Source organism: Homarus americanus, unplaced genomic scaffold (genome assembly GCF_018991925.1).
Source record: "Homarus americanus isolate GMGI-L3 unplaced genomic scaffold, GMGI_Hamer_2.0 scaffold74, whole genome shotgun sequence".
Classification (NCBI taxonomy): Eukaryota; Metazoa; Arthropoda; class Malacostraca; order Decapoda; family Nephropidae; genus Homarus; species Homarus americanus.
This window is the reverse complement of record NW_024716951.1, coordinates 2,162,083-2,177,921: the sequence shown is the minus strand read 5'-3', so window position 1 is coordinate 2,177,921 and position 15,839 is coordinate 2,162,083. Positions and strand designations below refer to the sequence as shown.

The window sequence follows — 15,839 nt, the reverse complement described above, 5'->3', positions numbered from 1 at the left end:
TCCGTCAGGTAGCTTAGACAGATAGATAGATAGATACATTAGATAGATATATAAACAAACAAATAAAAACAAAGAGAGAGAGAGAGAGAGAGAGAGAGAGAGAGAGAGAGAGAGAGAGAGAAAACACATGTTGGTAGAGGAGAGATGGACGAGGCAGGGAAGAGAACTCTAGCCTGACACAAATAGTATTGGAGAACTTCTCTATGGCACCGAGCCACCACAGTGCCCCGCTACCTCCTCCCTCCCTCCCTTGTTGGTAAGACCTCCCTCCCTCCCTCCCTTGTTTTTAGGTCTCTCTCCCTCTCTATCTCCCTTTTTAAGACTTCTCTCTCTCCCTCCCTCCCTCCCTCCCTCCCAGCCTAACCATGGACGTAACTCTTTTCTGTCAATATATCAAAAGTTTTGGATATAATATTCAGCCTGTAAAGTAAGGCGTGGAAAATACATAGATTGAAATTGTGAGGGTAGGGTAGGGTAGGGTAGGGTAGGGTAGGGTTGATAGGTGGGTGGGTGAAAGGGTGGGGTAGGGTAGGGTAGGTAACACGTCACCATCCTAAGACACACTGAGAGGAGGAGGCGAGGCAGCTGTATAGACGTTCTTCAGGATTACCATACGGTCTCCCTCCACCACCCATCTCCTTATGTATATCCGGCCATCCGTAGCGTATATCCGGCCATCCGTAGCATATATCCGGCCATCCGTAGCGTATATCCGGCCATCCGTAGCATAGAGTCCACATCTGTAGCGTATATCCGCCATCCGTAGCGTATATCCAATATCCGTAGCGTATATCCGGCCATCCGTAGCGTATATCCGGCCATCCGTGTTGTTATGGTGTACGTTGTTATGGTAGTGTACGTGTTGTTATGGTAGTGTACGTGCTGTTGGGTTATTTACGGGCATATCAGCATGGGTATTTCATCTTTACCTGTCGCTAATGCACGTCACTATGTCGTCCTACGTCCAGACCGCCATTAGACTAACATCGTCCACTACTACAATAATACTACCACACGCAACAATACATAATTCCCTTCCCTCATTTTTTCTCCTCCCTTAACCCTCCTCCTCCTCCTCCTCTAACCCCCCTCCTCCTCCTCCACTGCCCTCTTCCCTCCAATTTCTCTTCCTCTTCCCTCCTCGACATAATTTCCACTGTATAAGGTGGTGGCGCTATCGCTTATCACTCATAAAGCGGAATGACTGCGGTGCTGGATGGATGGGTGAGTGGATGGGTGAGTGGATGGATGAGTGGATGGATGTGAATCTTGTTTTATTGTGGTTGTGTTAGGAATATTGCGACTGAGAGAGAGAGAGAGAGTTCTGAGTGTGTGTGTGTGTGTGTGTGTGTGTGTGTGTGTCTTGTCTCCAATGGCATTCAGCCTTGGCATTTCCGGCAGTGGCCCCCCCCCCTTAATCTCCCTTTCCTCCTACGTCTCAACCCCCCCCTCCCTCCCCTCCCTCTGGTTCTTCGTTCGTTTCCCCCCTTCCCTCTCCGTCCTTCTTCCTTCCCTTTTCCTTCCCCTCTCTCCTACCTCCCATTTTCTCTCCCACCCATCCCCTTTTTCTCCTCTTTTCGTCTTCTCTTCCATTCGTATTCTTACCTTTCCTCCTCTCCCTCTCTCTCTTTTCCGCTCCTCTCCCTCTCCTCTCCATCTCTTCCTCCCTCCCACTCAGTAGCTGTTATCGGTGAAAATAAAATGTTATTAGGCAGAGATAATTAGTAATTAGTTCCACCGTTGTGCTGGTCATAATAATTATCGGTAAAAGCCTTGGGTGCTTCTCCTCTCTGTCTGCAAAATATTTAAACATTTCTCTGTGTATTTAGTACTGATTATATTTTCACTATTGATGTTTATTTGTTTTTTCTTTGTTTGGTTTATTGTTTATGTTTTGTGATATAGTTTAGTATATTAAAAAAGACCAACCGTATGTGTTGTGGTGAAGTAGTCGGCTTATATTAAATATTGAGAAGAAAGTAAACATGGCAGTGAATTATCCAATCCGACAGCACCATTTCCCTTGGCAACCATCAACCAATCAACTACCATGAATCGTGAGGAGCTTGGTTAATATAGCATTTTGTAGTTTGTTTTGGGGGGGGCTTAAAGCATGTTTTTGTCTGACGGGGGCTTAGAAAATTTACCCAACTGCAGTAGAGTCTCTGTGTAATTACAGTGCCATTATGGTTGTTGTGGCACTGGCGCCAGGAAGGCCACACAAATTACTGGATTATGGTGGAGGAGGTGGCGTGGAGGGTGCCAACATGTGGTTAGGTTAGGTTAGGTGCCAACATGTGGTTATGCCATAGCTCTCCTCCTCACTATCTCTGAATGCATCTCGTGTGTGTGTGTGGTGTGCGTGATGCGGGTGCCAGGCGGCCAGTGCCATGTCCTGACGTCAGAGCCGTGCCTGCATCAGCCACAATGCCTCACAGGGTGCCTGGCTCGCTGTCAGTGGCTCACAGTGTGTGTGTATGTGGATTTGTTGGGTGTGTGTGTGTGTGTGTGTGTGTGCGCGCGCGCGCGCGTTTAGCTCTCTTCTCTTACACGGTTAAAAGAATACTAAAGTCTCTTGTTTTTCGTTACACACACACACACACACACACACACACACACACACACACCAACACTCCTGAATTAGCCGCTACCTCAACTGATGCTCGTTTGTGTATGGCCGGAAATACTTACTGCAGGCCGACCTGTGCACCTCAAGGGCCCTCCATGGTCCTCGAGTTTATTTAAGAGGTCTGTAGGTCAATTGGGCCCCTAATTCTGAAGGGCTTAGTTCTAATGGTTCCCCGTCTTAGTAGGTGACCATCGTGAGACTTGAGTTAAAGGGCTGGACATATTGAATACCTGAAGAGTGGGAGGGAGGGGGGGTGATCTTAAGGATAGTAATGGTGGTGGAGACGTTCCTTCCCTGGAGGAGTAGGGTGGAGGGTGGTGATGGAGGGAGAGAGGGAGGACCAAGGGAGGCGTAACCCTAATGTAATCATTGTTCTGGTGGAGGAGGGTCTGGGGGGGGGGCTCATTATTATGGCTGATTAGGATCCTTGTTCCTCTGGGATGCCTCTACACTGTGTGTGTGTGTGTGTGTGTGTGTGTCCTCCCCGTTGTTATCTCCCCCTCACGACTTCACTGTCCAGGAATCACAGTAAAATTGTCACTGTAGGGAGGCCATTGTTGTGTTTCACCGCTTGAATAGTACTGAGGATGTCTGCTGCCGAGGCTAGTGGCGGAAGGCTATTGTCAGGACGCCCAGTGCCCTGACACCACTGCTTTTCGTCAAATCATCACCGACTCATTTGACGCAGATCCCACGAGAGAGAAGCATCATTGGTTGGTGTAATTTTAACACAGGCAGGTAGAGTCATTCATGTAGCCAGGTAAACAGAGGGTGGAGGTGTCAGGTACCTGGGGGGGGCGACACCGAGGGGTGACAGACGTGCCACCTTACCTGTACTGATGGGCCCCCTTGTTCTCCACTGACCCTCCTCCATCACACGCCTATCTCGGCCACTACGAGCATTATTAAGACTCCAGCATCATAAATCCAGGTGATATATTGGTCTCAGCAGACGGCATAATGCAGCCGAAGGCCTAATAAGGTCGTCCACCACCCCGAGTGCTGTAATAAGTGGCTTATAGATGGACCATTTAGTCCGCCATATTTGTTTATCTCAGCTTGTGTGATATCAGCGTCGCGCCCTCAGACCAAACCGGGGAGCTAGAGGCCTTATCTGTTCCTCGCTGGAGGTCCTGTGACGCGGCCTACACCTACCGCACCTACAAGTGTTGAGAGAGAGAGAGAGAGAGAGAGAGAGAGAGAGAGAGAGAGAGAGCACTCGTAAGATGGAAGGGATTTCATTACTCCTTTGTCATGGCAACGAGTGTGTTGATATGTAATTTGTGAATTTATTGGGCAGCATTATGAAGGTAGTGTGATGTAGGAGGTATCGTTTGAGGGGAGTAAGGGCAGCAATCTGGTGAGGGGCGATGGAAGGAGGGGGGGGGGTGACTTGACCGTTGGGTGATGTATGGGGTGGTGGAGGGGTGGGGGGAGACGTACTGTATATGACCTCAGCCTAGAGGTAATGCATGTTCCCCTTCCTCTTCTCCCTCAATTACGGTAATGATGGAGTGATGCCTCTTACTCCTCTTCCTGTTCCTCTTCCTCTGTTCCCATTTTCTTCTCCTCCATTCCCTTCTTCTTCCTCTGATGGTTTTCCTCCTCATCCTCCTCCTCCCCCACCTTCTCTTCTTCCTGCTACATCTTCTCTCCTCTTCCTCTTCCCTTTTACATAACAAATCACCGAAACAGATTACTCCCCTAATAACTGTCTATTTCTTAACTTAGGTACCGCATACAGTCACATAACATCTTAACTTACGGCAGAAATATTAACTGTACGAACTATTAGAATCCAGAACTATCTGAACACTTCCCACCACGAGGCTTGACCGTGGTGGAAGGGGGGAGGGGTCGTGGTGGGAAAAGGAAGGGTCAGGGAAAGGGAGGGGCCGGTGGGGAAAGGGACGGGGTCAAAGGGGAAAGGGGAGGGTCAGGAAGGGAGGGGTCGTGGGTTATTAAAATTGAGAGGGAGAGAAGGGGAAGGTAAGGGACGACTTTGAGAAGAGAAAGAGAGAGAGAGAGAGAGAGAGAGAGAGAGAGAGAGAGAGACTAGCGAAGTTAGGTAGAATGAGAGTAAGAGAGAGACGAGAGAAGGAGGTGTAGAGTAGAAAAGAGAGGGTAGGGAAAATGAGAGAAGGAAGAGAGGGGGAGGGGTAGGCAGAGAAAGGAGGGGATGGCACACCACTCCACCATCATCCTTGACCTGGTGAGGGTAGTTCTAACCTCTCAACAGCAATCTCCTCATAACCCGCCTCTACTAGTGCACACTTTCCCTCTCCCTCCCTCCTTCCTCTCCCTCCCTCATTCCTCTCCTCCCTCCCTTCCGGTTCTCCCACCCCCCACCCACCCCCTGCCATTCTGTGCTACCCACCACCACCACCACCACAACAACAATCCCTGCCATATCATCCTAGCCACCCACCACCACTACTACCACCACTACAACCACTACTACCACCACTACAACAATTAGACATTGCACGTGAAATTCAGACATATGGAAATACATGATACACAACAACGATTAATAAATACTAAAAGAAGTAAAATACAAGAATGAAATACAAAAATTCTTACGTCATTTGAAACGTAATTTTTGTATTTCAATTTCAAGTTATTAATGAGAGTAAGAGATGATGATGATGATGATGATGATGATGATGATGATGATGATGATGATGATGGTGGTGGTGATGATGATTCCTAGACGAGTATAATGATTGTTTTTTCCTTATTAGTCAAGACATGAATATAAATTGAGTTTCACAATAAGAAGGGAAGCTTATATTATTTTCCACTCTGATTTTATTGATGTTTTGTCGCTTCCCGGAGTTCTGTGTAGCCGTTCATTACCTGTACGTGATTCTGAGGACCAAGGACGCCACGGACACTACGCCAGTTCTTTGATCAAACACACACACACACACACACGGACGCCACGTTAGTAATCTACCACAGCCACGGACGCCACACTAATGCAACAAACCAAGGACACCATACCACAAACCACGGACCACTAATGCCAACAAACCATGGACGCCATTATACTTTCCAATTTTCATAAACCCATCTTAAGATAGGTCAGTTGTCGTAAAAAATTGGTTAAGACTCGACCTGTGGTGAAGGTGGAGGTTGGAGGAACAGAAAAGATGGAGGGAGTGTGTGTAAACTGTCCTGGAGGATGAGTTACGAGACGTGAGGTGGCTCTTCACTTTATGGAGGGCTATAGTGTGTTGTCCTCCCGTCCTGATTTGACTGATTATGTTTTTTGGAGCGTGAGGGAGGTTGGAGATGAGTTAGTGTCTTCTCGTCTTGAGCTGACTCCCAGTGTTGTTTTTTTTTGGAGCGTGAGGAAAGGTCTTGCTTTAGGTCAGTATCTTCCCGTCCTGACCTAACTGATACTGTTTTTGGAGTTTTTGAGCATAAACTAAAAAAAAAAAAATAAATGCAAAATGTCGGAATATAAATTGTCATTTTTTCTCCAAATACAACATTTTCTATTATTTTTCCAATACAAACGCAACTTTTTTTTCTAACTTTCCAAGCACAAACACAGCTTCTAGAATGTTTCCTCAATACAAACACACAACTTTTATAACTGTTTCCACACACAAACACGGCCAGCGAGTGTCTCAGCAGTGCAAACTTGGCCCAGCTGTCACACTTAATGACAGATTTAGCAGCCATTGGAGGTGTGTGTGTGTGTGTCTGTGTCTGTGTCTGTGTCTGTGTGTGTGTGTGTGTGTGTGTGTGTGTGTGTGTGTGTGTGTGTGTGTGTGTTTATAAACACACTACTATCACCATCTATCACCAACACACCACTATCACCACCAACACCCACCACTATCACCACCACACCACTTCACCCCAACACCACCACTATCACCCCCACACCCACCACTATCACCCCCAACACCCACCACTATCACCACCAACACCCACCACTATCACCACCAACACCCACCACTATCACCACCAACACCCACCACTATCCACCCTCCACAACCACCCACACCCACCATCACCACACTATCACACCAACACCCCACACACCCACCCCACTCACCACCATCACCACCAACACCACCACTATCACCCCCAACACCCACACTATCACCCCCAACACCACCACTATCACCCACCCACATCACCACCAACACCCATCACCACACACCCACCACTATCACCACCAACACCCACCACTATCACCCCACCACCCTTCACCAACACCCACCACTATCACCCCCAACACCCACCACTATCACCACCAACACCCACCACTATCACCACCAACACCCACCACTATCACCACCAACACCACCTATCACCACCAACACCACCACTATCACCCAACACCCACCACTATCACCCCAACACACCACTATCACCACCAACACCACCACTATCACCCCACCCACACCCACCTCCACCAACACCCCACTATCACCACCAACACCCACCACTATCACCACCAACACCCACCACTATCACCCCCAACACCCACCACTATCACCCCCAACACCCACTATCACCACCAACACCCACCACTATCCCCCCAACACCCACCACTCTCACCAACACCCACCACTATCACCCCCACCACTATCCCACCACCACCAACACCCACCACTATCACCACACCACCACTATCACCCCCACTATCACCACCCACACCCACCACTATCACCACCAACACCCACCACTATCACCACCAACACCCACCACTATCACCACCAACACCCACCACTATCACCCCCAACACCCCACTATCACCCCCAACACCCACCACTATCCAACACCACCACTATCACCACCAACACCCACCACTATCACCACCAACACCCACCACTATCACCCCAACACCCACCACTATCACCAACACCCACCACTCACCACCAACACCCACCACTATCACCCCAACACCCACCACTATCACCACCAACACCCACCACTATCACCACCAACACCACCTATCACCCACCAACACCCACCACTATCACCCCCAACACCCACCACTATCACCACCAACACCCACCACTATCACCACCAACACCCACCACTATCACCACCAACACCCACCACTATCACCACCAACACCACCACTATCACCACCAACACCCACCACTATCACCACCAACACCCACCACTATCACCACCAACACCCACCACTATCACCACCACACCCTCACCCCAACACCCACCATACCACCAACACCCACCACTATCACCACCACACCCACCACTATCACCACCAACACCCACCACTCACCCCAACACCCCACTATCACCCCCACCACTATCACCACCAACACCCACCACTATCACCACCAACACCCGGTGTATTGTTGGGGACAAACAAATGGACTTTATGTGGGAGATTATTATTTAACCTGGGAGTTTAGACTGGTGGTGAAGCCTTCCCTCCTCCCTACCTCCCCTTCCTCTTTCCCTCATCTCCCCTTCTCTTTCCCTTCTCTACCCTCCCTCTTTCCCTTCTCTCCCTCCTCCTCCACCCCTCACTTTATTCCTTCCCCTCCTAGCTCCTTCCTCTTTCCTTTTCCTTCCTCTTCCCCTTTCTCACCCCTCCCCTTTCTCACCCCTCCCTCCTCCACTTTCTCCTTCCCTCCTCCCCCCCTCCTTCCTTCCTCCTCCCTTTCTCCCCTTTCCTTTCTCCTTTTCCCTCTCTCCCCCCTCTCTCCCCCCCTCTCTTTGTTTCTCTCCATCTTTAGTTTTTGACAACTTTTTAAGCTTGTCTCCCTACAGTAACCCTCTATCACCTGTCCTCTCCTCTTCCCTCCCTCCCCCCCCTCTCCCTTCCTCCTCACCCCTTCCTCTCCCTCACCTCTTCCCTCCCTGTGCATCTGTTTGTGTGTCCTTCAAAGAGACCAGTTTCGTTAAGTACAGATAATGTAAGTTTCTAATGTAAACAAACAAACAAACCAGTCTGTCAACTTTTTCTGCCTCTCTTGTCACTGTCAGTAGCAGCTACCCCCCCCCACCTCCCTCTCTCTCTCTCTCTCTCTCTCTCTCTCTCTCTCTCTCTCTCTCTCTTTTTCTGTCTGTCTCTCGTTAAGGAGTTAGGACAGTGATAGAGGGGCAGCAGTTAGTTGCCCACAAGGTCCTGTTGGGCATAAGTGTGTGTGGAGCTGATGGCTTTAACAGGAGTGCCCTAGGCCATACCCTGGTGCCCCTGCTGTTCCATGACTCACAGCTCCCTCACTCACGCACACCATGTCTGTTTATTATTATTATTATTATTATTATTATTAATTAGTCGTAGTAGTAGTAGTAGTAGTAGTAGTAGTAGTATAGATCTTCAGTGGGAGTTTAGTAATGGTGCAAGTCGGTGGTCTGATATGTATATGTGTGTGTAAAAATGATTGATAATTTGCTCTTTATTGAGATATTGAGATATTGAGAGAGAGAGAGAGCAGGTACTGAGCATTACCTGTAGGAGGGGAGGGAGGAGTGAGGACGGGCAATAAGGACCGTCCTAGGCAACTGGAGGATGAATCATGGACACTGCTACTGGCTGGCTCCTGGCGCCCTCGTTAGTGACACCCAACGCCCCCTCACTCTCCCTCCCTCACCCTTGCTATACACTGCTTCTTTCCCTCACTTTTCATCTCTCTCTCCCTCCCTCCCTTTCTTTCCCATCACCGTCCCTTCAGACCACCTTCAACGCTCCTGTAGGTGTTGTAGCCCACAGAAGGTTGGTGCGCGCGCCAGTAAACTCCTTTACCTTGCACCTCCATCAGTGGGACAGGCGCTTGAAGCCATTACCACGCCCTCGATCTCCCCCCGGCGGCTCCTTCGTCTTCATTACCGTCAGCAGTAGACCTCGAGTCCTACCCTTCCTCCCTCAAACACCCTCCATCCTTCTTTCTCCTCCCTCCCTCCCTACCCTATCCCTCACACTCCCTTCTTCCTTCTCTTCTGCTCTTCCTCGATCACTCCTTCACACAACTTCCATCACTCCTTCACACGTCTTTCTTCATGCCTCCACTCTCTAACCTAACCTAATCTAACCTAACCTAACCTAACCTAACCCTCCAGGTAGCGTCCTCCCCGTAAATCCGTTTTTCAGAGACACAGGTCACGTGTGGTGATGTAAGAACACCTGAATTTAGTTAAGTCTAGTTGATTTTATTTCACTTTAGACTATGAGAGGTTTTAGTAACTCTATTTGTTAGGCGTGAGTGAGTGAGTGAGTGAGTGAGTGAGTGAGTGAGTGAGTGAGTGAGTGCCGCCCATTAGAACTAGGCACAACTACAAATAGATCTGGGGCTGATAAGAAGGAGAGGAGGAGGAGGAGGAGGAGGGGAAGAAGAAGAAGAAGAAGACGACGTGGCAGCTCACGTCCACTCCTCCACCGTCAGTATACACAGGACTCCTGTAGGTGACGTCCTCTCCCCACGACCTTAACAGAGATCCACTTTCTTGTTCTCCTCCTCCACCGTCCTCTGCTTAACAACAAGGTCCTGGTGTGCTTTTGTTTTCATATTTCATTAACATTCTTTTGTGTATTATCTCTTGAGTCCCAACTGGTGTTTATTATTATTATTATTATTATTATTATTATTATTATTATTATTATTATTATTATTATTATTATTATTATTATTATTATTATTATTATATTATATTATTATTATTATTATTATTATTATTATTATTATTATTATTATTATTGTTGTTGTTGTTGTTTTTTGTTATTTATTTGTTTATTTGTTTTATTTATTTATTTATTGGTTATTGCTCATTTCCTCTCCTCCTCCTCCTCCTTCTCCTCCAAGTCCTGATTAAAACTTCATGGTCAATATGATCAAATTTCCAGTAATGGTGAATGTATAGTGGGAGGTGAGGGAGCCAGGAGGGTGTGAAGGGCTGGTGGGGGTGTGGGGCTGTCTCAGTGGGTCTGTGGGGGCTGACTTCCTCCACCAGGGGCATCGAGGGAACCATTTACCATCACTCCTCTCCTTCTGAGTTAATATAGTCAATGCCAATACCACCACTACCCCTTTCCCCACTACCCTTTTCTACCACTACCCAACCACCACCACCCAACCACCACCACCCCTGACCACCTACTACCACCCACCACCCCAACCAACACTACCCCAACCACCCACCACCCCAACCACCACCACCTGACCACCACTACCCCAACCACCACTACCACCACCACCCTGACCACCACCACCCCTGACCACCACTACCCAACCACCACTACCCCAAACCACCCAATACCACCTAACCTTTCCACCACCCTTCACCACCCACTACCCCAGCACCACCCCAATACCACCACCCTGAACCCACCACTAACACCACCACTGACCACCTACCCCAACCACCACCACCCCAACCACCACACCCCAATCACCTACCCCAATCACCACTACCCCAAGCACCCTGCCCACAAACCACTACCCCAACCAACCACCCATTGTGTGTAAATCTTGTGAGGTCAGGAACAGTGACAGGAAGCACCAGGGCTCTCAGGGTTGCCTGCCATGGGAGTACAGCGCCCTGGGTGACGCCTCTAACACCTTGCCTCAGCCAGGGATCTACATATTGAATGTAATCAACACTATGCTGGGGTGTGGTCATCCTTGCCCCCATCCCAGTCTGTCCCTTCACTCCCAGCCTGTCCCTTCCTCTCCCAGCCTGTCCCTCTCTCCCAGCCTGTCCCTTCCTCCCTCCCAGCCCACTCCCTTCCTCTCCCAGCCTACTCCCTTCCTCTCTCTCCCAGGCTCACTCCCTTCCTCTCCAGCCTGCTCCCTTTCTCCCAGCCTGCTCCCTGTCTCTCCCAGCCTGTTCCCTTTCTCTCCCAGCCTACCCCTTCCTCTCCCAGCCTGCCCCTTCCTCTCCACCTTTCCAACCATCAGTTTAACCTAACCTAACCTAACCTTAGCTAACCTGACCTGACCTAACCTATGCTTTGTTTGTTGCAGGTGAGTGTTGACCAGAAGTGTGTGTGTGTGTGTATGGTGATGGTCCCTGGCCGTCTGGGGGTGAGTATCAACATTGTACCCGATGATGGTGTTACTGTTAATGTATTACCACGTCTTAACAAAACTCCGGGGGACTATAATGTTAGTTATTGTTATTATTCACGTTGTATAATTATGGCTAAAACATTTATCCATTTTAAAGTGTTTTAAGCTCGTAGTCTCTGGTGGTATATACATTAGTTTAAACTATGAAATATTGGAATACATCTCTACGGTTAGGTAAGGTTTTATTATTGATTCTATTGGTAATTTGATCTTGGTTTAATTGCCGATGGAGGGACAGGTGATGAGGGATGTTAAAATATATACATTGGTTTATAATTGGTTTATATTTCCTATGGAGGCTGTGACGTGTTGTGTTTATATTATACCGCGTGATATTTTTAAAACATAAATATCAAGTGTATGTGTATGGGGGGGGGGGGTGTACCTGTACTGGGTGTTGAGGGCCAAAGAACAGGTAATCTACACCCTCAACACCTACCATTAGCTACACCCTAAGGACCAAAACATGTATTCTCGGGTGTAGAGGCCAGGTAACCAGACTCCACCTTATGTACTACTCTGCCTCAGGTAATATACACCGGATATTGGATTACCTGGTGTATTTATCCGCGAATTACCCCCCACACCCCCCCCACCCCCACCGTGAGTGTCGAATTAGTGGAAGAACTCGACAGGTTGTTTTGGTGGTGGTTGTGGTGGTGATTAACGTAGTGGTGGTGGTGGTAGTGGTAATAATGGTGATGCTAGTAGTAGTGGTTGTTATGGTGGTTGATGTCGTAATGGTGGTGGTAGTGGATGTCGTCGTAATGGTGGTAGTCAATCAATCACCATCACCAAAAATCACATCCAAAATAAACCTTCTCAATATAGCGTAAAAAATAACACCCTCTCTCTACCATCACCAGACATTCACTCAAGGGACAGCATTAACTCACACGGTAACCTTTTGTGAATCTCGACTCAGGTGTGTACATAAGACCCTTGTAATTAACCTCTTGATCACCTGAACACACCAGGTAAAAGCGCCGGGGAGGAGGGGGGGGGGTGGTATGTTGTCTTAATTAACCTTTCCACTAATTAATTTCCCTGGTCTCAGCATCAGGTGTATGGTAGAGTGAGAATGGTAGTTCCCTTAACGTCTTATTTCTGGCACCATTATACAGGGTGTGTCAGGGAAGTGAGGACAATGTTGCTGGGGTAATATAAACATTTTGTGATGTCCACGAACAGTCTAAGGGCAGTGTGTTGACATTTCATTTTAAACATCCTGTACAATGTGTCATAGTGTGGTCATGTTACAGCTGTTGGTGTGTGTGTGTGTGTGTGTGTGTGTGTTTCCGGCGGCGGGGTGGGTGGTGGGAGGATGTGTGTTAACAGCTGTGTACTGTGTGGCTGCCCATCGTTACGGGTTCAGTTGGTGTAATGGGAGGGGTGGGGCATGACGGGGGTAGGGGGCAGGGGTAGGAGGTGGCAGGGGTAGGGAGGCAGGGGTAGGAGGTGGCAGGTAGGAGGTGGCAGGGGCTGAGGGGTAGGGGAAAAGTAGGGATGAAAGTGTAGTGGAGGATGAAGTATGGGTAGGGGGAAATAGGGGAGTGGGTGAGGTAGGGGTAGGGGGAGACAGGGGGTAGGGGGAGACAGGGGGTAGGGGGAGACAGGGGGTAGGGGGAGACAGGGGGTAGGGGGAGACAGGGGGTAGGGGAACATTCCTCACTAGTCTCAGTAATCCCTGGCCAGAAATACAGACACGTGAACCTTGTGTGTCCCTCACCACTGACTACCTGGCCCTGTGCTGCCTCCTACACCTACACCACCTACACCACCCCTATACTTACACGCTGCCAACCATTACATCTTCCACCTACACGACTTTTATACCCGACCTACAGTAATTCTACACCCGACCTACATCTCTACCACCTCCCTCCATGCCGGTAGTGTCGCCACGGACCGCCAAGGGAGTGTTCTCATGCCCCCATAAACACAGCAGATAAAGCCACACGCTACACCGCTACTCTTGCCTACACCGAGTCTCTGATAGACAGCCTCGCCTATATGGCTATCTGACCCTGGGTAGTGTTGGGGCTGTGAGTGTAGGAGTGTGTAGTGTGACACGCCCACTCGACGCCAGTGTATCTGACGCTGCCATTAGTGAGGGGGAGGTGTGTTGAGTGTGAGGGGGAGGGAGAGGTGTATTGAGGGGGAGGGAGGTGTTGAGTGTGAAGGGGAGGGAGAGGTGTGTTGAGTGTGAAGGGGGAGGAGAGGTGTGTTGAGTGTGAGGGGGGAGTAGAGGTGTGTTAAGTGTGAGGGGGGAGAGGAAGTGGGTGTAGGGAGGTGTAGTGTGACATGCCCTCCCGACACCTGCGTATCCAACATTACCACGAGGAGGGGGACCTGAGTGTAGTACGAGTCTCCTGTGTACTGGTGTGGCAGCAGTCGGGTGTAGGCAGTACACCCAGTACACGAATTCATCTTTCTTAATGACGTCGCTAAACGTTCCTCTTCTCGTCACAGTATATGGAGGCGTCCTACTTCCATCCTACGTATCCTTCTGTCGTTCCGAGTGTCCCAGGGCGTCACTAGTCATTTTTACCTTCATAATGAGCGTCCCTCAGCGTCCCTCCACCATCGAAAGAGTCCCTGAACTTCTTCCCATCACCCTGAAGGTTGTGGTGAGGGACCCAGGGTGTGCCCCCCCCCCTCTCCTCCCTGGTGTGGTGGATGAAGAAACGCAATTTAGCCAAGATGAAGCCTTGGAGTTGCAGGGAATCCTTAGTAGACGACCCCTACCCTTATTCTTTCTCCGCCCTTCCGTCCATTATCCTTCCTCCTTCCTCCGCCCCTGTCCCCTTCACCCCGCCGGCCCTAGTTACCCGTGCCCCGTCGCCGAACTCCTAAATCATGGCCATAAGGTCAAGGGTCACGAGAGGTCGAGTCACAGGGGTCAAGGGTCGCAGGAGAGGTCAGCTTCATGATTAAGTCAGTATTATAATGAGTTCACCGGGCGGTGTGCCTTAGTCCAGCTCTCGACGCTACCTCCTCAGTACCACAACATTATATTGAGGGAATGTATTTATTGAAAGCTTATTGGGTGTTACATGATCATTATACATTATTTTGTTCTATGTCATATAAATGTTTTTGTCTTTCTTTATGGGATATTTAATTCTTTGTTGTTTAGTTTTAATGTTATCGATTTTTTCTCCGTTTTCTCTTACTAAATGATAAGCCAGCAGCTCTATACACGACTCGCTTACTTGCCGAGGAAAATTTAATATCACTGCCACCTTTCCTGATGTATTCACCAAAACACACACACCCACTTTTTCTTCTTCCCTCCCTCCCCTCCTTCCTTCCCTCCCCTCCTTCCCTCCCTCCCCTCCTTCCCTCCCTCCCCTTCTTCTCTCCCTCCCTGACATATTTGCCCACTCTTTCTCTACCTTCCCCCCTCCTTCCCTCACTCACCCCAAAAAATGACTCGCACTCACTCAATGTTACACAAAAAACTGTCGTCGACGTTGTAGGTGTTATGGCCGAGCTACACCCATCTGTGTCGATCACACCTTGAGCCTCTCAGTCTTATGGGCGCTCCTGTGACGGCCCGTAACGCTGGCAGGACCAAGGCTGATGACTTCTTCAGCTGACTCGTAAAATATATCTGGGAGTGTTTTTTTTTTATCTCTCTCTGTCTGTCTCTCCCCCTCTCCCTCTGTTGCCTCACTCCCCTCTGTCTGCCTCTCTCCCCCCCCCCCCCCCCCCCTCTCTGTCTCTTTCTTGTTGTGAGTGCGATAAAGTGTGCCGGGAGCGCCATCAGTCAACAGTGGCGCCGAACATAAACAAATCCGCATGCGACCCTCGTTCGTGAGAGTTGATCCGACTTGATAGATGTAAACTAACTGTGTCATCGTGATCATCGTGGAGTTCACACATCTATTACGTCACGAATTATTACCTGGACTCAGTCTCTCACCTGTTGACGTATATCAGTGAATAGACTTAGTTAAAAAACACGAAATGGATGTTTTTTTGTTGACAACCAAATGAGGTGACAACATTAACAAGAGTCATATGTGTGTTCTTGTTTCTTTACACAGTGCCAGAATGGGAGGTCAAGTATACTATTGTTTCTCTAAGGTAGTGCCAAGACGATGGGGGAGAGGGGAGGCTTACGGGCCCAGGATGGC

The 15,839-nt window shown here is 49.1% G+C and overlaps 1 protein-coding gene across 1 annotated transcript in view; it reads left to right on the top strand.

Moving 5' to 3' along the window:
• The window catches only part of LOC121858554 (uncharacterized serine-rich protein C215.13-like), a 79,207-nt gene extending 75,405 nt beyond the window's left edge, over nt 1-3,802 (top strand). Inside the window, exon 4 of the mRNA XM_042355044.1 lies at nt 3,688-3,802. Coding sequence (XP_042210978.1) covers nt 3,688-3,802 — 115 coding nt within the window. The remainder of the gene's footprint in view (nt 1-3,687) is intronic.
• The last annotated feature ends 12,037 nt before the right edge of the window (nt 3,803-15,839 follow it).